Source organism: Rhincodon typus, chromosome 34 (genome assembly GCF_021869965.1).
Source record: "Rhincodon typus isolate 14 chromosome 34, sRhiTyp1.1, whole genome shotgun sequence".
NCBI lineage: Eukaryota > Metazoa > Chordata > Chondrichthyes > Orectolobiformes > Rhincodontidae > Rhincodon > Rhincodon typus.
Genome location: NC_063365.1, coordinates 832,779 through 855,094, shown reverse-complemented (window position 1 = coordinate 855,094; position 22,316 = coordinate 832,779). Strand labels below are relative to the sequence as shown.

The window sequence follows — 22,316 nt, the reverse complement described above, 5'->3', positions numbered from 1 at the left end:
ACCCTGCTTTGGGCTGGCGACTGCAAAATTTAAACTGTTAATATCAGTTCAATGACAAACTAAATTAGGCTTTTCAAAATTCAAAATATTGATTTTGATACCCAACAAATGCGCAAACTTAGTCCTAATTGATCATTTGCTAATTTAGCAGAAATATGGGTATGCTTTGCTGAGAGCAAACCAGTGCAAACAAAACATTCGGAAGGGGTGGAACTAATCGAAATGGAGGATAGATTTCATGATTTAAAATTATTGGACTCAATTTTGAATCTCGAAGGCTGTAAATTACTTCAGCAAAAAATGATATGCTATTATTCTAGCTAGAAAATTCACCTGACTTGTACTGGAAAATTCACACAGTGATACCACAACCAATTCATCCAGGTATTTTTATTTTAATCAGCCTGTGCAGAGACATGATGACATAGTTCTGAAGCAGGTAGGACTTGAACTTGTGCATCCTGGCTCAGATATAGTGACATTGCTATGCACCACAAGAGCTTCTCACTTACCTACTGAAAGATAGTAAGAACTGCCGATGCTGGAGTCTGAGATAACACAGTGTGGAGCTGGAGGAACACAGCAGGCCAGGCAGCATCAGAAAAACAGGAAATTCTTCTGAAGAAGGGCCCCGACCTGAAACGTCAGCTTTCCTGCTCCTCTGATGCTGCCTGACCTGCTGCGTTCCTCCAGCTCCACACTGTGTTAGCACTTACCTACTGATATTTTTTTCTTTCTTCCCTGCGATGCCCACCTATCTCTAAAGGCACCAAGAGCATAGCGGACAGTACATGCTCCCTCCCGTAGGACACTTGGGCACAAATGTAACAGCGGGAGAGGGGCAGACAGTTAGCACTGTGATTTCCTCCACAGCATGCTACCTGGCATTGTTAACGGTCAACTTGGCCATGCCCTGGAGCAGACCCATGACGTGATCTTTTGACTTTTCACACTCCAACTGCCCAAAAAAATCAGGAGTGTGGAACTGAAGTGCAATTAAAAGCACAACGGAACATTTTTCAAGAACTAAAACAGGGTGCAATAGTCCACAACCAATAAATTACCTAGTCCACAGCTCCGCAATAATAAGCAAACCCATGAACCACTGCAATCTGAGGTTACCAGGGACTGTTGTATTTACTTGGGGAGGCAATGGCCTAGTGATATTACTGGACTGTTAACCCAGAGATTCAGATCATGTTCTGGGAACTCAGGTTTGAACTCTGCCATGGCAGATTGTGGAATTTGAATTCAATAAATATCTGAAATTAAGAATCTAATGATGACCATGAATCCATTGTCGATTGTCAGGAAAAACCCATCTGGTTCACTAATGTCCTTTAGGGAAGGAAACTGCTGTCCTTACCCGGTCTGGCCTAGATGTGACTCCACACCCACAGCAATGTGGTTGACTCTTAACTGCCCCTTGGGCAATTAAGGATGGGCAATAAATGCTGCCTGGCTAGTGATGCCCTCATCCTGTGAATGAATCAAGGGGAAAAAAAACACACCCCAGGCCCTTGATGGAAAGTGTTAGGACTCCTGTGTAGAGAGGCCTCCATTGAGGACCCCTGCCAACCGGCGGTAAGTATAGCACACCGAGGTGTGTCCAGACAGTGGATGAAGGAATCGAAGTGAATGGTGTGCAGCAGTAAACCATCCAAAAAGCACCTCTACACCAGGTGGAAGGACACATGGGCCATTCCCACAAGATGGCTAAGGGAGGTTCACGAATCTGGGGCTGATATAAAATTCAATCCAAGGAGGAGTACCTGCATCACTTGACTATGTACAACATCGTGTCCAAGCACCACTATTTTCAGGCAATGGATGGGATTGTCTGCAAAATGGATGTCCACAGCCATCCTGTTTGCTCATTCCTATGGCAATATCCAGCCTCTGCTACCCAGCACCCAGCCCAGGCTTCTGCCACTCAACCTGCAGCCACAACCGTCCCCTCTGCCAGCCACTTGAACTCACAATGGGGAGGCATGGATTCCTGAGCAATGGTTTTCTTGATGATAGTTACTACTCCTGACAGTACGAAGACCCAGTGCGAGTGGACCATGTTCCAGACATTAATCAGGTCCTGGTAAAAGACAGGCAACATCCTAAGAGAGATCTGAAGACCCTCGCTGTCTATGAACAGGAGCTGTATATCATAATCGAGGTCGCCAACCCAGTAGAAGAAATATTTTGTCAGGAGGCTAGACATAAAGGTATCGCCACAGGGTCTGAAGACAGAAAGTTGTCACCTGGTGCAAAGGCATACCAGTGACTGACCACCCTCCTTAATAGGGCGACTCTGAACCTCTGCAGTGACCCTTTAAATCTTCTTGTCCTAGAAGAAGTAAACTAGCATCTTCTGTACTTTTGTGACAAAAGAATGGGAGAGGGTCAAAGGTTGTGACCAGCATTTGGCCCCTATAAGATAGCACACAGTGTTGTCCTGTCCAGTGGCCTAAATGAGCAGAGACTTTGGCCTCCAGCTCCTTCCAGTTCACTGGCCAGGGTTCCTCAGCCAGGCTGAGGTACTTTCCCATATAGGAATGGGTGGTGCTTACCTCTTGAGACGTTTTCTAATCAGCCTGTTCAGAGATGTTGTTACACACCTCTGGAGTAGGTGGGACTTGAACTCAGGCCTCCTAGGTTGCATTCACTTCAGATGTTTTTAATCAATCTGTTCAGAAGTGTTATGACACATCTCTAGATCAGGCAGGACTTGGACAAGGGTCTTCTGTCATGGAAGTAGAGACAGTGCCACTGCACCACAGGAGTCCTTTGCAATCATTTCACATTGCAATCCATATTCAGCTCATCTGACAATTAATGAAGACAAGGTCAGGGAGATTAATCGCATGTTTATTCTGTTACCACTTGCCTCAATCTAGTCTTGGCCAGCTCTGTAGATGGTGGTATTACTGAGCCAATCTTGGTGATGCACATCAGAATTTGCTCTTTAGTACTTTCACTAGGTGGCGTTCAATTTGAAGGAATTTTGATTCATCAGTTGATGAGAAACAGTAGATGGCAATTAGTAGGAGGTTTCCTTTTCTGTGTTTGATCCAGTGATTCTTTAAATCCTGAGTCAATATTGATAGCTTCCAGTGCCACATATAACCTGATGTCCCAGAATGGTGATGTCTGGGATGCTGACTAACATGTATGATTCTATACATGTTTCCCTAACTTTGGTTACCAATCCAACATATTAATGAGCAGAATTCTGCAAGCAGAGGGCTTCCATTTCCCTTTGACATGTCTTGGTTGATTGCTGAGATTGCAGTTAATTGGACCATGCAGTTACATATATTTTTCTCTTTTCTAGCGGTTTGATTCAACTGAGTGGCTTGCTATGCAACTCCAGAAGGCATTTAAGAATCAACCACGATGGTGTGGATCTGGAGTCACATATAGGTCAGATGAGGTAAGGATTCTGGAATCAACAGGATTTTTATGACAATCCCTCAGCTTTATAGTCACTTTTATTGGTGTTAGCTTTATATTTCTTTCTAACTGTTAATATTAATCCAAAATCTGAATTTGTGTCTTCTGTAAATTGATTGAAACCTCCAAATTACTAGTCTAGTACCTAACTACTATGTTAGCATACTCTAAATAATGCAGAAAGAATCTCTTTTGTTTTTTCCACCTCTAGTGGACCTTTAAAAGGGATATCCATTTAGTCATTTGTTCCAAATCTTTGTAAAATAAAACCATAACTTCACCGAGTTCTGTCCCCAGACTCTTTCACAACATCCACGTGCCAGTCTGTAGTCAACTCCTTGTATTCCTGTAATCTTTGGGCCTTTGCTAATATCCAACTAATTTCCTAATTTTCCATTTCTTTGACTTCTTTAAAGTTTGGTACTATTCTGCAGTGTGTACCAAGTCCTTTGAGCTCTGCAATGTGAACTTTAAGGTTTTCTGTGTTCAACTCTGTAGTCTGCCAAATGATCATTTTCATGAAGTTTTACAATTCAAGAAAATACCATCTTGCCCAATGTGTCCATGCCACTGTTTAAGGTCCATATCAGCTTCCTCTCACCCAACTTCATCTCATCCCATCAAAATATCCATGTGTTCCTTTCTATTTTACATGCTTAATCAGCTTTGCTATAAATGCACCAAATTTGTTTGCCTCAGATACTCATTGTGGTCATCATTTCCAAATTTTCACTACTGTCCGAGTAATAAAGTTCCTCCTGAATTCCTTGTTGAATTTATTGGTGACCATTGTATATGTATGTCCCCAAGTTCTGGTCTGCCCGCAGGAGGTAACTTCAAACCCTTCGTAATTTTGAAAAGTCTATTCCCCTGTCTTCTCCAGCAAAGAAAGCACCAAGCTGTTCAGTCCTTCTTGATAGGCATAACCTCTCAGTTCTGATATCATCCAAATAGATCTTGCCTTTTTCTTCTCCAGTACCTCAATGTCCCTTTTATAACAAGAAGAGCGGAACTATTCATTTACCATAAGTTTGGTTTAACCAACGTCTACTTTTTGATTCTATCCCCCTTGAGATGAACACTCTGTATTTTATCTTTTTTTCAAGGCCTTATTACTCTGTTACGAATTATAGCGATTTGTGTATCTGTACCTACAGATTCCTCTGTTCCTCGATGTCCTTTAAATTCCTACCTTTTCAAGGGACACAGGGCTTACTTACCCTTTATTCCAAAGTGTAACACCTCAGAATTACCTATCCTGAAGTTCATTAACCAATTATTCATTTATTCTGCAAGCTTAGTCTTCCTCCATATTAACCACACCCAAACTTGGTGTCATCAGCTAATTCCGAAATTGTACTTCAGATTTCCGTGTCCAAATCATTTATGAAAATTATAAACATAGGAACAGGAGGAGCATATTTAGGCCTTAGACCTGTTTATTCATTTGATAAGATCTGTGCCGTATCTCCATATGGCTGCCTTTAACTGTCTCTGCCTCCATTTATCTCAATACCATAAGTGACAAAAGGGTGTAACTGTCAATTTCAGAAAACTCAATCAAGTTAGTGAGGCACAATTTCCCATGCACAAAGCCATGTTGACTATCCCAAATCAGTCCTTGTCTTTCCAAATACATGTAAAACCTGTACCTCAGGATTCCTTCCAACAACTTGCCCACCACCGATGTCAGGCTCACCGTTCTATAGTTTCCTGGCTTTTCCTTACCACTTTTCTTAAATAGTGGCACCACGTCAGCCAACTTCCAGTCTTGCAGCACCTCGCCTGTAATCTGTTAGAATCAATCATTAAAAAGATTATAGCCACACATTTAGAAAACCTCAAGGTAATGATGAAGAGTCAGCATGGTTTCATAAAGGGAAATCATGTTTAACCAATTTGTTGGAATTCTGGGAGAGAGTAACATGTGCTGCGGATAATGGGAAGTCCATACTGTACTTGGATTTCCAGAAGATGCCATATCAAAGGTTACTGCAGAAAAATAAACATGCTTTGGGGCAACGCATTAGCATGGAGAGAAGATTGGCAGGAAACAGAATATGCATAAAAGGGTCTTTATGTGTCTCAATTGGCAGGATGTGAGGTGTGGTGTCCCACAGGTTTGTGCTGGGACTTCAAAATTCTCGCAATTTATGCTCATGATTTGAAGGCATGGTAGATAAATTCAACAGATGACACCAAGTGATACAGGGAAACATAAGACACAAAGAAGTTGCATAAAACCAAAAAAATCTGTGGATACGGTAAATCAGAAACAACAACAGAAATTGCTGGAAAAGCTCAGCAGGTCAGGCATCATCTGTGGAGAGAAATCAGACTTGACGTTTTGAGTTGAGTGAGCCTTCCTCGGTTCTGAGGAAAAATGTTAGCTCTGATTTCTCTCCTCAGATGCTGCTAGACCTGATGAAGAAGTTGCAGATTTAAACAATTTGAGTGAGAGAAAAAAATTCTGGCAGATGGAGGATAACATCAGGCAGAAAAACTTGGTATGCAGGTACAGCACATAATCAAGAAGAATAATGGAATGCTACAGAATGGCATTCTGACCATTGATTCTGTGCAGCCATTCAGTATGATCATGGCTGATTGAACATTTCAATGCCTTTTACCCCATAAAGACAACCCCAGTAAGTTCAATCAGACATAATAAGAACTGCCGATGCTGAACTCTGAGATAACACAGTGTGGAGCTGGAGGAACACAGCAGGCCAGGCAGCATGAGAGGAACAGGAAAGCTGACGTTTCAGGTCAGGACCCTTCTTCAGAAATGGGGGAGGGGTAGGGGGCTCTGAAATAAATAGAGAGAGGACAGACACGTCAAGGGAAGGTAGGTGGGTGGTGATAGGTGAGTGCGGGTAGGCAATGGTGGGTGTTGGTCAGTGAAGTGGGAGGATCTGATAGGTGAGAGAGAAGACGGACAGGTCAAGGAGGCGGGGATGAGAGGAAGGGTTGGTCATGGGATAAGGCCAAGGTTGGGGAGATTTTGAAGCTAGTAACGTCCACATTAAGACCATTGGGTTGTAGGCTCCCAATGTGGAATGAGGTGTTGCTCCTCCAGTTTATAGGTGGCGTCGTTGTGATACTGGAGGAGGCCCAGGATGGACATGTCGTCCAGGGAGTGGGAGGGGGAGTTGAAATGGTTCACGACTGGAAGATGTTGTTGTTTGTCATGAACCAAGCGCAGGTGCTGTACAAAACGGTCTCCGTGCCGCTGCTTGGTCTCACCGATGTACAGTAGGCCACATCGGGAGCAGCTGATGCAATAGACTACATTAGCGGATGTGCCGGTGAACATCTGTCTGATGTGGAATGTTTATTTTGGGGCCTGGGATGGAAGTGAGGGGGAGGTATAGGGGCAGGTGTAGCACTTCCTGTGGTTGCAGGGAAAGGTGCCGGGGGTAGTGAGGCTAGTGGGGAGTGTGAAGCGGAAAAGGGAGTCGCGGAGAGGGCGGCCCCTCTGGAAGGCAGATATGGGTAGGGAGGGAAATATATCCTCGGTTGTGGGATCAGATGGCAGTGGCGGAGAATGATGCATTGAATTCGGAGATTATTGAAGTGATACGTGACAATAAGGGGAATTCTGTCCTTGTTTTTGTTGCGGAGAGGGAGTGTGAGGGCCAAGGTGCGGGAAACGCAAGAGACGCGTCAAGAGCGTTTTTGACCACTGAAGGGGGGAAGTTGCGGTCCTGGAAATACGAGGACATCTGGGATGTTCGGGAGAGGAATGTCTAATCTTGGGAGCAGATGCGGTGGAGGTGGAAGAATTGGGAGTAGGGGATCGCATTCTTGCAGGAAGGTGGGTGAGAGGAGATGTAGACGAGGTAGCTTTGGTGGGCTTGAAATAGACATCAGTTTCGAGGTGGTCACCAGAGATTGAGACAGAGAGGTTCAAGAAGGAGCGAGAGGCATCAGAAATGGTCCAGCTAAATTTGAGGTTGGGGTGAATGGTGTTAGTAAAGTTCATGAACTGTTTGAGCTCCCCGTGGGAGCACGAGGCGGCGCCGATACGTTCATTGATATAGCAGAGGAAGAGGTGAGGGATAGTGCCAGTGTAGCTGCGGAAGAGGGACTGTTCCACGTATCCTATGAAAAGGCAGGCATAGCTTGGGCCCATGCGGGTTCCCATGGCCACCACCTTAGTCTGTAGGAAGTGGGAGGAGTTGAAAGAAAAGTTGTTAAGGGGCTCCGCCACCTGCAATCTGACCCCACAACCAAGGATATATTTCCCTTTATTGCATACGAACAATGGCATTCCCTTGGTGAAAAAAACCTTGGTCTTTCCCTCAACTGTGTGAATCCTGGCCCTCACCACTCTGTGCATTGGTAACCTGTGCTCTGATACTTCCTGTGTTGATGCTATTGCTATTGTAATTTATGTGGTATTAATGTGCAGATTACATATTGCTGGATATCGAGTGCACAGATTACAAAGATAACTACGGATCAAAAAGGCCATTTGGCTGGGCTTGAGTTCAGCTGATACTTAAATGATTGCAGAGTTTTTGCTCAGACTGTCCAGGCATTAGTGACTATGGCAAGAATATTGACTGACCTTAGTCTTAAATTGGCTTTCAGTTTGGAATGACTCCCTAGGTTTGTGAAACAGAAACCAAGTCCAGAAATGGTTGCTGGTCAACCAACAGTTCAGAATCCCATGCTTTCTTACAAAGCCAGATTTTCTAGCTAATTAGGACAATACACATCATCTATTATCTCCCTAGAGCTTTGGAAAAATGCAAAGTGAAGTAATTTGACTTTCTGTAATCAGCAGGTGGATCACAGTGCACATTAAACTGGTGGTCTAATTTCAAGACATGGATTGAGGATTGATTAATGGAAGGAAAATAGAATGTTGAAATAAATGGGTCATTCCCAGGCTGTGCTGGCAGGCTGTGATTAGTGAGGTATTGCAAGGATCCACTCCATCTAATCCCGTCTTTTGCTTCATTACTTATGTCCCATTCCTATCCTTGTTTTATCTTGTCATCTGTTTTGTCACTTGGTATCTCCTGCCTTCCAACATAATGAAGACCATCCATGTTATTCAAAACTAAACAATGCAGGTGCTAGAATCTATTCTAAAGAAAGATTGTCAACTTGAAATTTCAGCTATTCTCCCTCTGCAGATGCTGACTGACCTATTGAGTTTTTCCAGCATTTTTATTTTTATTTCAACTTCATCACAATCTTGCTTTACTTCGTCATTGTTGTTGGTTGTCAAACTTTTTGACAAATTTCTTGGAGGAGCCAGTTTCTCCCAGTTTAACATTGCAAACATTAAAACCAATACTTCAGCCTCTGCAGTAACTCCATACCTTTGACTCCAAATCCAGTCTGCTCCTCGGTTTGAATCAGATTGTTCATATCTGTAGTGTCCAAGCTGAGCCTCTGACATCATATCTGATCAGTCACAAAGATGACCTCCTTCCACCTCTTACATTGACCGCTTCAACCCCTACCTGAGCTCATCTGATGTTGATAACCTCATCCAAGATATTTTCTTGGCCAACCTCTCATCCTGCTCCCTCATTCATTATTCATCCAAATTCTGCCATAGAAGTCCAAGTCAGCATGTTGACATTTGTTCACACTGACCCACACAGCCCCCGGTCTTCTGACATATCAAAAGTAAATAAGCATTTAATTCTGTGACAACTTCGTCCTCCCGTTTCCCTGTGTCCTTAATCATGCCCGCTAATCATCTCTCACATCCCTTTTGCTGAACCTGCAATTCCTTTAAATTCAGATTCTTGAGCCTCCACCCCATCCTTGAAGATAGAGATATCAGAATATAGAAGCAGCAGCAAGCTATTTGGTCCTTCAGGTTGGCTATGTCTTTCAATAAGATCATGGCTGATTTAGTCTGCACTCCACTTTCCTGATCCGCACTCGTCTCAATTAAACCTTGATTCTCTTGTTAGAAATCTGTTTAACTGTGCCTTGAATGCATTCAGTGACCCAGCTTTTTCAGTGACCCGGCTTCCTCAGCTGTCTGGAGAGCAGAATTTCACATACTAATGATCCTCTCAAAGAAAAAAAACCTTTATTGTTAGACTGTGGCCCCTAGTTCTCTTCTTCTGACAGATCTAAACAGGAGTGTTGGGTGTACTGCTCACTCTAAGAGCCAGCTCTGTGCTAGCTGGCTCAGTGTCATGTACTATGCATGTGTTATAGTACTATGCAAGGAGAGAAAATTTCTCTTGGTAACCACCCTATCAAGCCCCCTCAGTATCTAATATCTTTCAGTAGATCACCTCTCCTCCTTCCAACTCCTGTGGATATAAGCCTAAACTGCTGACCCATTTATCAGAAGATAATCCCCTGATTTGAGGAATGAGTCGCGTGAACCTTCTCTGAACTGCTTCCTACACAAAGATTTTTTTTTCAAATAAGGATACCAAACAACCTATTAAAATAGAATCTTTACAGTGTGGAAGCAGGCCATTTGGCCTATCAAGTCCACACCAACCCTTCGAAGAACATCCCACCTTATCCCTGTACCCCTGCATTTCCCATGGCTATTCCATCTAGACTGCACATCTCTGAACGTAATGGGCAATTTAGCATGGCCAATCCACCTAATCCGCACATTTTTGGACTGTGGGAGAAAACTTGAGCACCCGGAGAAAACCCATGCTAAAACAGAGAGAATGTGCAAACTCCACACAGGCAGTCACCCAAGGGTGGAAATCCTGAGTGCTGCGAAGCAGCAGTGCTAACCAGTGAGCCACCGCACACCATGCCGCCCCAGTGGTCATGTTTCACTAACTCTGCCCCAATTCTGGAATGCGACACCTAATTCCAATATTCCTGTGTCTTCATGGTACTGTTCCTATTACCCACTTGAATAGCCAAACTTTTAGTCACCTCCCTCCCATCAAAAGCTCCTTCATTGACTTGTGAAATAACTCCTCCACAAATGCTGATATCTCATCACCAAGTCACCCTTTAATTACACATGCATAGTACATGACACTGAGCCAGCTAGCACAGAGCTGGCTCCTAGAGTGAGCAGAACTCCTGACACTCCTGTTTATATCTGTCAGCCAGGATTTCCTGGTTGGACCAGGTTAACAGCCCCAGTCAGGGAACTCACATTGTAAGAGATCTACCTGGCCGACATTGTTCCAATTACTACATTTCTCCCCTCTTACGTACTGGCATGTAGGCCTGTTATTTTTCTTGTAGCTCTTCCTGGGACATTTTCACATCAGGTCCAGTTCCTCCGACTCTACCTCAGATACTGGTGGTGTGTAATGGACTGTAGCCCATCCCTTGCGTCCGGATTGGCTGAAACTCATCATCTTCAGGTGCTAACGGTGTTGAGGCTGCAACATCTGCTGTGTCCATCTCATCCTCAGAGATTTCGTCAATGCTAAGCAGAGCGCACGGGTTCTGACAGCCTTGCAAGATTTTCTGAGGGGCCGGGCATGTTTTGCTTCTGCCCCGTTAGCAAGGTTGCAACTTTCATGTGGTCCACATGCTTGTTCAGGACCACCTCTTCTATCCAAACTTTGTGTGTCACAGGACGTCGACCGTACCTTTTAGCCATGTAGGGCCATTCCTGTGATTTCAATACCAAACCTCGTCCACTGGCGCACACGCACATGCATATACAGTTGCTGGAGCCGGCCATGCGTGTGGAGTAGTCCTGTGATCGGACAGGCACCAGGATGGCTTGTTGTTAAGTGAAGCTGCATGCTATTTCTATAAACCTGCCCACAAAGTTTGGGCTGCTCTTTCCGCTAGACATTTGCTCGGGATAATCACTCTGGTTCCCCACAATAATATGCCACCCTCTACAGTGATCTGGTCTCGTCCTGTCCAGAAAGGTTTCAGTTCTACTTGTGAGGGCCCATTTGTTTCCCCCATTGCCACCAGCTGTTGTACTTTTGCTACAACAGGATCTTTTTGCATCCACAGTCTGATACTGTCAGCAGTGACCGGAAGCGTGTCCGGAAAGTTTAAAACCAGAAGGGACTCTTCCAGTGGCGGTGTGGTGTATCCGCCAGTGGGAGGTATCTCAATGCACCAGCATTTGTCACTTGACGTCCTGGATGGTGTTCCAACTTGTAATTGTATGCCCTCAAAATAAGAGCCTACTGCTGAATTCGACCTAAAGGTATGGGTGGCATGGCCCTATCCTCTTTAAATGGCTTCAGCAGGGGTTTGTGGTCCATTACTATGACAAATTTACATCTGTAAAGGTATTGGTAAAACTTTCTCACACCAAAGATAAGTGCCAAGCCTTCGTTCGCTATCTGGGCCCAGCTTGGTTTAGCATTAGCCAATGTCTGAGAAGCATATACTGGTGGACATTCCTCTCCGCAGTGTCACTGGTGAACCAACACTACCCTGATACCATAAGGGGAGGCATCATATGTCAACAACACATCTCTGAGTGTGCCAACATCTTAGATGATGATAGCTGCTTCTTCACTTGCCTAAAGCCTACATCTTGGCTACAAGACCATTTCAAAGACTGACCCTTGTTCAACAGCAGATGTAAGGGTGCCAGGATGGAGGCTAGGTTACATATGAATTTTCCGTAATAATTCAGCAACTCAAGGAAAGACCTAAGCTCTGATACAGACAAGGGAGCCGGGGCACCTTTGATTGTCCTCACTTTATCTTCTAACATGTCTTGTTGACTCTGTGGCCCAAGTAGGTCACTTGGGATGCCTAGAACATACATTTTTCCCTCCTAAGACATACCCCCACCTTAGAGAAACATTTAAGCGCTATTTCAAATTTCTCTAAATGCTCTTTATTGATCTTCCCAGTTATTATGTCATCCAGATGAATGGTTACCTGGGGTCACTCTTATAAAATGTTCTCCATCGTCCGCTGAAAAATGGCACAGGCTGATGATACCCAGAAAGGCAATCTTGTATATTGGTACAAACTCTGATGAGTATTAATTGTAGCAGACAATGAATCCTCATCTAATTGTAATTGCAGGTATGCATGGCTCATGTTCAGTTTCGTGCAGGACAGCAACCCCCATCACCCCGTCCCACCCCTGACAGTTTTGTATAAGTCCTCTGTGTGAGGGATTGGGTATCTATCCAGCTTTTTGAAATCCCCACAAAGACAAACTGACCTGTCAAGCTTTACAATCGGTATGACCAATCTGCAAACTGTACTGGTTCTAATCACTTCCCAGTCTCCTGATTTCTGCCTCTCCTTTGCAGGTAAAGCAAACGGCAGTGGGTAGCCCTTGCAAAAATCATGGAATTGCTTCCTGATCAACATGTAAGATGGCCTTGGCCTCTTTGATAGCCCCTCAACCTCTCTGAAAAACTTCTGGGTATTTAAACAGGACTTCAATCAGGCAGCTATTTTCTAATTGAAAAATGTCAAGACAATCAAGTTGAATGTTTCTCAACCAATTTTGCCCCATCAAGTTTGGGCCCAAGCTTCTTAATGCTAACTGAACCAGCTGCTTCTCATGAGAGACCGGAATCAAAGTTGGAGCCTTAATCTGTAAAGTTTCCCTGGTAGGGTTCTCAATCTAGGCCTTATGCAAACTTAAGGGCTGGAGTCCAGAGCGAATTTTGATAAAGACTGGTTCCGCAATACAACCACACTGGTATCAACCTCCATTATAACTGGGTGACCATTTAACCACGTTGGTTCTGATTTGGATGTTGCTAGGCAATTTAACTGTTCCAAAGCAGATGTAGATGGACTTTTCGGGTTGTGCACTCTCCTTGATACCGGGCTAGAGTTCTCTTACTCAATTCAGGGCTAGTTAGGAGTCTTTTGCTGTCTCCCGTCTGCATACCAGCAGCAACTGCAATGGCCTGCAGGCTCGAATTTTAACCTTTGGCCAAGGCTTGGCTTTGTTTTTGGGGATTTACTGTGGTCTGAGCTAGGGTCCCTATGTTCAGGATATGTCCTGAGTGAGGCTATGCAATTGCCTGAACTCAAGTGGTGTTCCCCAAGCTCAGTCGGCCTGGTGAGAGTGATCACTTCCATCAGCATACCTTGTAACTCAAATGCTTGACTTGCTGCATTTTCCAGTGACAAAGCTAATTGTAGTGCCTGTGTGAACCCCAGTTGGGCTTTGGCTAGTAGGCGCTTTTGCACGGTCACATCATTAATCCCAGATACCAAACGGTTTCTTAGCATTTCACATAGTTAAACCAAAATCACATGCCTCTGCCATTTATCTTAACCTCATCAAAAATACCGATACAGATTCCCGATTCTCAAATTGTTGAGTAAAACAGTGTCTCAGATTTAGAGGAGGCTTGGGATCATAACGTTCCTTCGCTAATCCATCAACTCTTGGAAGGTTTTACTATCTGGTGTCTCAGGGAAAGTTAGGCTTCTAATAACTGAAAAAGCTCTGGGTCCACACAACGTCAGGAGAATTACTCGTTGCTTTTCATCTGCCCAATGTCATTTGCCTGGAAAAAATTATGCATTCTTTCCACATACTGGGCTGAGTCTTTGAGGGCAGGATCAAATAAGTCAAGCTTTCCAAATATAATGTCAGAAATGCTTACCCCAACTCAAACATGATTGTTGCGAGTGAATCTCTTCAGGGGCATATCCCACTCTTGTCACCACTGAAATAACTCTACAAAGACTGTTTTCCCATCACCAAGTCACCCTTTATTTACACATGCATAGCACATGCCACTGATCCAGCTAGCACAGAGCAAGCTCCCAGAGTGAGCAGAACCTTGGACCGTTCTATTGATATCTGTCAGCCAGGACTCCCTGATTGGACCAGGTTAAGAGCCCCAATCAGGGAACTCATTCTGTGTGGCTGGCTAACATCATTCCAATCATGGGGCACCAAGGAAGTCTTTCGACAGTAAAGGTATTATATAAATGTAAGTTGTTGCTGGAATCTGAATTATTTCTTTGGCATGCAGGTTCAACAAGCACACATTGAAGCAGTACAGAGCAGGCCAAGTAGTTTGCAGATCCAAGGGATTCCCTTTCATCAGCGAAACACTTCATTGTCTGGGAAGATTCAGTAAGTACTGTTCTTGCTTTGCTATTAGTTTATTATGTTGATCTCCTAAGTTGCTCATGTTCTTGTCACCGCTTCATTTTCATTAAACGGTGCCTATCCCTCTGTCCATCATGCTTACACCATGGGCAAATTATGACAGAACAACCAATCCATATTTAAGATGACAGAGATGTTTTTTAGTAATAGGAACATAGGAACAGGAGCAGGCTATTCAGCTAATTGAGCCATGTCATTCTACATCATGACTGATTATCTCAATAACATTTGGTCACACCACTTCCATATTTGGTTTGATTTATTATTGTCACATGTACTGAGATATAGTGAAAAGTATTGTTTTGCATGCTGTCCGGATAAATCATACCTTACATAAATACATCAGGGTAATAGAACAGAATGCAGAATAGTGTTACAGTGAAGGTGCAGAGAAAATCAACTCTAAAATATAAGAGATCCATTCTTAAGTCTGATAACAGCAGAGAAGAAGCTGTTCCTGAATCTGTTAGTACGTGTTTTCTATCTTCTGCCCGATGGAAGAGGGTGAAAGAGAATACAATGGGCATGGAAGGGTCTTTGATTATTTTTGGCTACTTTCCCAAGGCAGTGGGAAGTATAGACAGGAGTTAAGCTAGAAGGGAGGTTTTTGCGATGGGCTGGGCTACATTCATAACTCTCTGTAATTTCTTGTGGTTAAGGCAGAGCAGTTGCCATACCAAACTGCGATGCGTCTGGATCAGTGGTTCATCCATAAAAATTGGTAAGAGTCAAAAATTCACCACCCTCTGAATGAAATTCCTCTTCATCTCAGTCTTAAATGGCCTGCACATAATCCTATCTGTCTCCCCCTTTCTCCCTATTTATTTCAGAATCCCCTTACCCTCCCCCACTTCTGAAGAAGGGTCTAGACCTGAAACGTCAGCTTTCCTGCTCCTCTGATGCTGTTTGGCCTGCTGTGTTCATCCAGCTCTACACCTTGTTATCTTGAGATTCTGTCCTTTTGTTCTAGAGTCAGAAGCTTGAGGGAACATCTTCTCTATATTCACTGTATTATGCCCTGTAAGAATTTTGTAATTCTTAATTAGACCAACTCTTCATCTTCAAAACTCTAGAAAATACAGACCCAGTCTCCTCAACTTTTCCTTATGACCCAGTCTGCCATTCCAGGGATTAAATTGGTGAACACCCATTACACTGCTTCAATGGCAAATTCCTTAGATGAGAACACCAGAGTTGTACACACTGGGGCCAACTTTTCCTGGGTGTGGCAATCTCTGAAAATTCCAGCCTGACAGTTCTTTTGTAGCACAGAACTGTGAGAGGAAGGCAAACCACTTGCCCTTTCACAGCTGTCAGCTGCTGTATTCTGACCTTTAAGGGTCCTGACACTACCATTAAAGTAGCTTATCTTAGGATAAGTATATAAGATAAATGTCATGTTAGGACACCAAGAGGGAAGCGTGCCAGATAGTACGATGCTAGGTAAGTGAGATGCCAGCTACGAAGGAGGTATGATAGCAGGTGGTAAAATCATAGAATCCGTACAATGTGAAAGCAGGCCATGCAACCCATCGAGTCCCCACCAACCCTCCAAAGATCATCCCTCCCAGACCCACCCTTTTACTCTATCCCCATAACCCTGCATTTCCCATCACTAATCCACGTAGCCTACATATCCCTGGATACTGTGGACAATTTAACATAGCCAATCCACCTAACCTGCACATCTTTGGACTGTGGGAGGAAACCGGAGCACCCAGAAGAAACCCATGCAGACACAGGGAGAATGTGCAAACTCCACACAGACAGTCACCCAAGGCTGGAATCGGACCCGGGTCCCTAGCTCTGTGAGGCAGCAGTACTGCTCACTGAGCCATCGTCCCTCATGTGGTAGGATACCAGACATGTAGGGGATATGATACCAGCTGGGTAGGGTGCCAATGTGCCATTTGGGGTGGGGACCAGGCAGGGAAGGAGTAGGATACAGGATAGATGGGGGTGGGGGGGACAGGGAGGGGTTGTGGTGGTGCAGGGTCAGGTCCAGCAAGGTGAGGTTATGTCAAGTTCGGTCCAGTGCTGGGAACAGGCAGGGGTAGCAGGAACTGGGCGTGGACAAGAGATCTAGTGGCAACAGCAGTGGGTATTCGGGGGTTGGGTCCAATGGAGGTGGGATGTCAGATATCTAGGTTGGGGTAGGTGAGCGAGAAGGGTCTAGGCCCGAAATGTCAGCCTTTCTGCTCCTATGATGCTGCTTGGCCTGCTGTGTTCATCCAGCTCTGCACCTTGTTGTCTCGGATTCTCCAGCATCTGCAGTTCCGACTATCTCTGACGTATTATTAGTGTCAGTTTAACAGTTACTCAGGAATTATACTCTTGTATTTAGTAGCCTAAAATGTCCTACATTACATAGATGATTTGGAGTTGGGGACTAAGTGTGGTGTGTCAAAATTTGCAGATGACACTAAGGTGAGTGGTAGAGCAAAGTGTGCAGAAGACACTGAAAGTCTGCAGAGGGATATAGATAGGCTAAGTTAGTGGGCAAAGGTCTGGCAGATGGAGTACAATGTTGATAAGTGTGAGGTCATCCATTTTGGTAGGAATAACAGCAAAATGGACTTTTAAATGGTAAAAAAGTGCAGCACGCTGCTGTGCAGAGGGACTTGGGTGTCCTTGTGCATGAATCGCTAAAAGTAGGATTGTAGGTGGAGCAGGTAATTAAAAAGACAAATGGAATTTTGTCTGCCATTGCTAGAGGGATGGAGTTTAAAAACAGGGAGGCTATGCTGCAGCTGTATAGGGTCCTGGTGAGGCCACACCTGGAGTACTGTGTGCAGTTTTGTTCTCCTTACTTGAGAAGAGATATACTAGCACTGGAGAGGGTGCAGAGAAGATTCGCTCGGTTGATTCCAGAGTTGAGAGGGTTGGATTACGAGGAGAGACTGAGTAGTCTGGGATTATACTCATTGGAATTCAGAAGAATGAGGGAAGATCTTATAGAAACATATAAGATTATGAAGGGAATAGATAAGGTGGAGGCAGGGAGGTTGTTTCTGCTAGCAGGTGAAACTAGGACTAGAGGCCTTCACCTCAAAATAAAGGGAAGCAGATGTAAGACTGAGGTCAGGAGGAACTTCTTCACCCAAAGGGTTGTGAATCTGTGGAATTCCCTGCACAGTGAAGCGGTTGAAACTACCTCGCTGAATGTTTTTAAGGCAAGGCTAGATAAATTTTTGAACAGTAAAGGAATTAAGTGTTATGGTGAGTGGGCGGGTAAGTGGAGCTGAGTCTCAAAAAGATCAGCCATAATTATTAAATGCGGGGCAGACTCGAGGGGCCAGATGGCCTACTCCTGCTCCTAGTTCTTATGTTCTTATGTCCTAAGTAACTTTTGTTTAATCGAAACAATCTGAAGTCTCTCTGATTTTTATAGAGACTTTTTGAGGATTCCAGGTGTAGAGAAATTGCCCAGAGGAAATTCCACCTTCCTGGGCAATTCCTTCAGTGTCTGCTATTATGGAGATTCTGCAGGGTTCCTATGTGCAACTCTAATTTACACTCTCAAAACAACTGTCTGTCCAGCATAAAATCTGCCCTAGATGACATCTCACCAAGCCTCTGCACAATTGCAGCAAGGCATCAGTACTTTTATCCTCAAATAGAAACGCAGGAGCAGGAGGAGGGCATTCGGCCCTTCTAGCCTGCTCTATCACAATCCTGGAAGCTTGTCCAACTCAATAGCCTAATCCTGCTTTCTTCCCATAACCTTTGATCCCATTCACCTCAAGCGTTATATCTAGCCACCTCTTGAATACGCTCAGTGTTTTGACATCAACTACTTCCAGTGGTAATGACATCCACAGGCTCACCACTCTTTGGGTGAAGCAATGTCTCCTCATCTCCTTCCTAAATGGTCTACCCCGAATCCTCATACTGTGACCCCTTGTTCTGGACACTCCCACCATCAGGAATATCCTTCTTGCATCTACCCTGTCCAGTCCTGTTAGAATTTTATAAGCGTCTATGAAATCAACCCTCATTCATCTGAACTCCAGAGAAAACAAACCCAACCTAGTCATACGTCAGTCCTGCCATCCCCAGAATCAGTCTGGTAAACTTTCACTGTACTCCCTCGAGAGCAAGAGCGCCTTCCTCAGAAAAGGAGACAAAAACTGTGCACAATATTCCAGGTGTGGTCTCACCAAGGCCCTGTATAACTGCAACAACACATTCCTGCTCCTGGACGTGAAACCTCTTGCAATGAAGGCCAACATAACCATTTGCCTTCCCTACCGCCTGCTGCACCTGCACGCTTTACTTCAGTGACTGGTGCACAAGGACACCCAGGTCCCGCTGCACACTCCCCTCTCCCAATTTACAGCCATTAAGGTGGTAATCTTGTTTTTGCTTCCAAAGTGAATAACCTCACATTTATCCAAGTCATACTGCATCTGCCATTGATTTGCTCACTCACCCAACCTGTCCAGATCATGCTGAAGGATCTCTGCATCCTCATCACAGTTCACCCTCTCACCGCAACTTGGTATCATCTGCAAACTCTGAGATGTTACATCTTGTTCCCTCATCCAAATCATTAACATGTATTGTGATTAGCCAGGGTCCCAGCACTGATCCCTGTGGCACCCCACTAGTTACTGCCTGTCAATGTGAAAAGGACCCATTAATTCCTACTCTTTGTTTCCTCTCTGCCAACCAGTTTTCTACCATCTCAATACATGTCCCCCAACCCTTTGTGCTTTAATCTTGCACAATAATCTCTTAGGCGGGACTTTGTCAAACACTTTCTGAAAGTCCAAATAATCTACATCAGCTGGGTCCCTCTTATCAACTCTACTAGCTACATCTTCATAGAATTCCAACAGATTTGTCAAGCATGATTTCCCCTTCATAATTCCATGCTGACTCTGTCTGATACTGCCACTGCTTTCTAAATGCTCTGCTATAAAGTCTTTGATAATGGATTCGAGAATTTTCCCCAGTACTGATGTTAGGGTTTTACTGGTTCATAATTCCCTGTTTTCTCTCTACCTTCCTTTTTGAATATTGGGGTGACATTCGCCACCCTCCAAACTGCAGGGACTGTTCCAGAGGCTATAGAATCCTGGAAGATGACCACCAATACATCGACTATTTCTGGAGCCACTTCCTTAAGTACTCTAGAATGTAGATTATGAGGCCCTAAGGATTTAATTGCCTTCAATCCCATCAATTTTCCTAGCACCATTTCTCTACTAATATTGATCTCTCTCAATTCTTCCCTCTCACTAAATCTTGCATCCTCCAACATTTCTGGTATCTGATTTGTGTCCTCTTTTGTGAAGACAGAACCAAAGTATGTGTTCAGTTGCTCAGCCATTTCTTTGTCCCCTTTTATACATTCCCCCGTTTCTGTCTGTAGGGGACCTACATTTGTCTTCTATCTCTTCCTCTTCATGTATATGTAGAAACTCTTAGTGTCAGTCTTTATGCTCCCTGCAAGCTTACTTTTGTACTGTATTTTCCCCTTCTTAATCAATCCCTTGGTCTTTCTGTGCTGAATTCTAAGCTGATCCCAATCCTCAGACATTTTTTTTCTTGGCCAATCTGTGCGCTTCTTGAATCTGCTTGAAATGAATACTAACATGCTATTTGCCTTTCAAATTGCCTGCTGCTTCCGCATGCTAGTTTTTACATGGAAATATCTTCAGTGGTTGTTCTTGACTGGCGCAAACACAATTGGGCCTTTTTATATGCTGTAAATCTGTATGACTCTTATGTAGAATAGGGCAAGAAGTAAACCATTAGCCTTTTTAGGTAAAATTCTTGTTATCTGTTTTTACATTCCTGGCTAGCTTCCCCTAATTCTCTAATTCCTTTCTCATGATTTATCTTTTAGTCATTCTCTGCCATATTTGTATTGTGCCAAGTATTCTGACCTGCCACTCATCTTTGCGCAGTTACACGTTTTTTCCTTAGATTTGATGCCTTCCCTAAGGTAAAGTTATAGACTTTAAGTTTGTTAGTTAACAACAATGGATGGTAGGCCCTCCCTTTCAAATTTTTCTTTACAATGGGAATATACTTATTCTTAATATTTTGAAAATTAGAAGAGCAGTTTATGTAGTTTATATTGATTTCAGCAAGGCCTTTAACAAGGTCCCACATGAGAAACTGATAAAGAAGGTAAAAGCTCATGGGATCCAGGGTAACTTGGCAATTTGGATCCAAAATTGGCTGACTAACAGGAGACAAAGGGTGGTGGTAGAGGCTGCTTTTGTGAATGGAGCTCAGAGTGCAGTGGCATGCCACAGAGACTAGTGCTGGATCCCTTATTGTTTTTTATTCATCAGTGATGTAGATAAGAGTGTGGAGGGTGGGGGTTTGGATGATAAGTAAATTTGCGAACGACACAAAGATTGGCCAGATGGTTGACAGTGAGGAAGGAGGTCGTAGGTTACAGGAGGATATAAATGGATTGTTCAGATGGGCAGATCAGTGGCACATGGAATTTAACCCTAATGAGTATGAGGTGATGCACTTTGAAAGAAGGAACATGATAAGGGAGTACTAAATGAATCGCAAGGCACTAGGAAGCTCAGAGGAACAGCAGGATCTTGGGGTACTTGTCCACAAATCTTAGAAGGTGGAAGGACAGGTTAATAGGGTAGTTAAAACAGCCGATAGACAGTTGCCTTTGTCAGTCAAAACATAGATTATATGAGCAGGGAGGTCATGTTGGTTCTGTACAGAACTTTGGTTAGGTCACAGCTGGAAGACTGTGTGCAGTTCTGGTCACTACATGATAGGAAGAATGTGATTGCACTGGAGATGATGTAAAGACGACTCAGCAAAATGTTGCCTGTGATGGAGTATTTCAGCTATGGAGAGACTGGATGAGCTTTTCTTGTTTTCTTTGGCAGACAAGGTTGAGGGGGTTCCTGTTAAAGGTGTGTAAGAATATGAGGTGCATGGACAGAGTGAATAGAAAGCTGTTCCCTTTAGTCGAAGGGACAATTTTTAGTCTGAAGACATAAGTGAAAGACAGGAGGTTTAGAGGAGATTTGAGGAAAGCTGTTTCACCCAGAGGGTGGTGTGAGTCTGGAATGCATTGCTTGGGAGGGTAATTGAGGTAGGAAACCTCACGCCTTTTGAAAAGTACTTGGATGAGCACTTGAAGTGTCATTACATTCAAGGCTATGGGTCTAGTGCGGAAAAGTGGGACTAGTGTAGGTATTTTTGGAGGTAGAGACTTGATGGACCAAAGGACCTCTTGTGTACTGTATGATTCTATAATGTAATCTGCTGTCTGGTTTATTGCAAAATTTACTGTTCTAAGGAAGAAGCAGAAGTCGCTGGAGAAACTGAGCAAGTCTGGCAGCATCTGTGGGGAAAATCAGAGTTAATGTTTTGAGTCTGGCGACTCTCCTGTGATTCTATGAGCTACTCATCCTAACTACTGCCAGCAATCTGACTTTTTGTTTCAGTTTATATGGGATTAAAATCACCCAGGATTATTACCATCCCTTTACCACAAGCACCCAATATTTATTCTTGTATACTTTGTTCCAAATTGTGGTTACAATTCAGGAGCCTGTAGACCAATTCCACTCATGTCTTCTTACCCCTATTATCCACATCTCCACCCAAACTGATTCTACATCTTGATCTCATGAACCAAGGTCATTCTAACTATTACACAAATATCATCCAAGATTAACCCCCTCACGTTTACCTAGCTTCCTGTTTTTTAATTTAGTTACTAGTGATCAAGGATATCCAGATCCCTTTGGACACCAGTATTTCCCAACCTCTCGCTGTTTAATAAGTATTCTGTCTTTCTGATTTTTCTATCAAAGTGAAT

The 22,316-nt window shown here is 43.8% G+C and overlaps 1 protein-coding gene across 1 annotated transcript in view; it reads left to right on the top strand.

The window, feature by feature from the left end:
- LOC109925641 (protein FAM149B1-like) overlaps positions 1–22,316 on the top strand; it is an 82,326-nt gene that overhangs the window by 1,420 nt on the left and 58,590 nt on the right. The window contains exons 2-4 of the mRNA XM_048616169.1: positions 2,042–2,182; positions 3,380–3,427; positions 14,358–14,461. Of these exons, the coding sequence (XP_048472126.1) occupies positions 2,042–2,182; positions 3,380–3,427; positions 14,358–14,461 (293 nt within the window). The remainder of the gene's footprint in view (positions 1–2,041; positions 2,183–3,379; positions 3,428–14,357; positions 14,462–22,316) is intronic.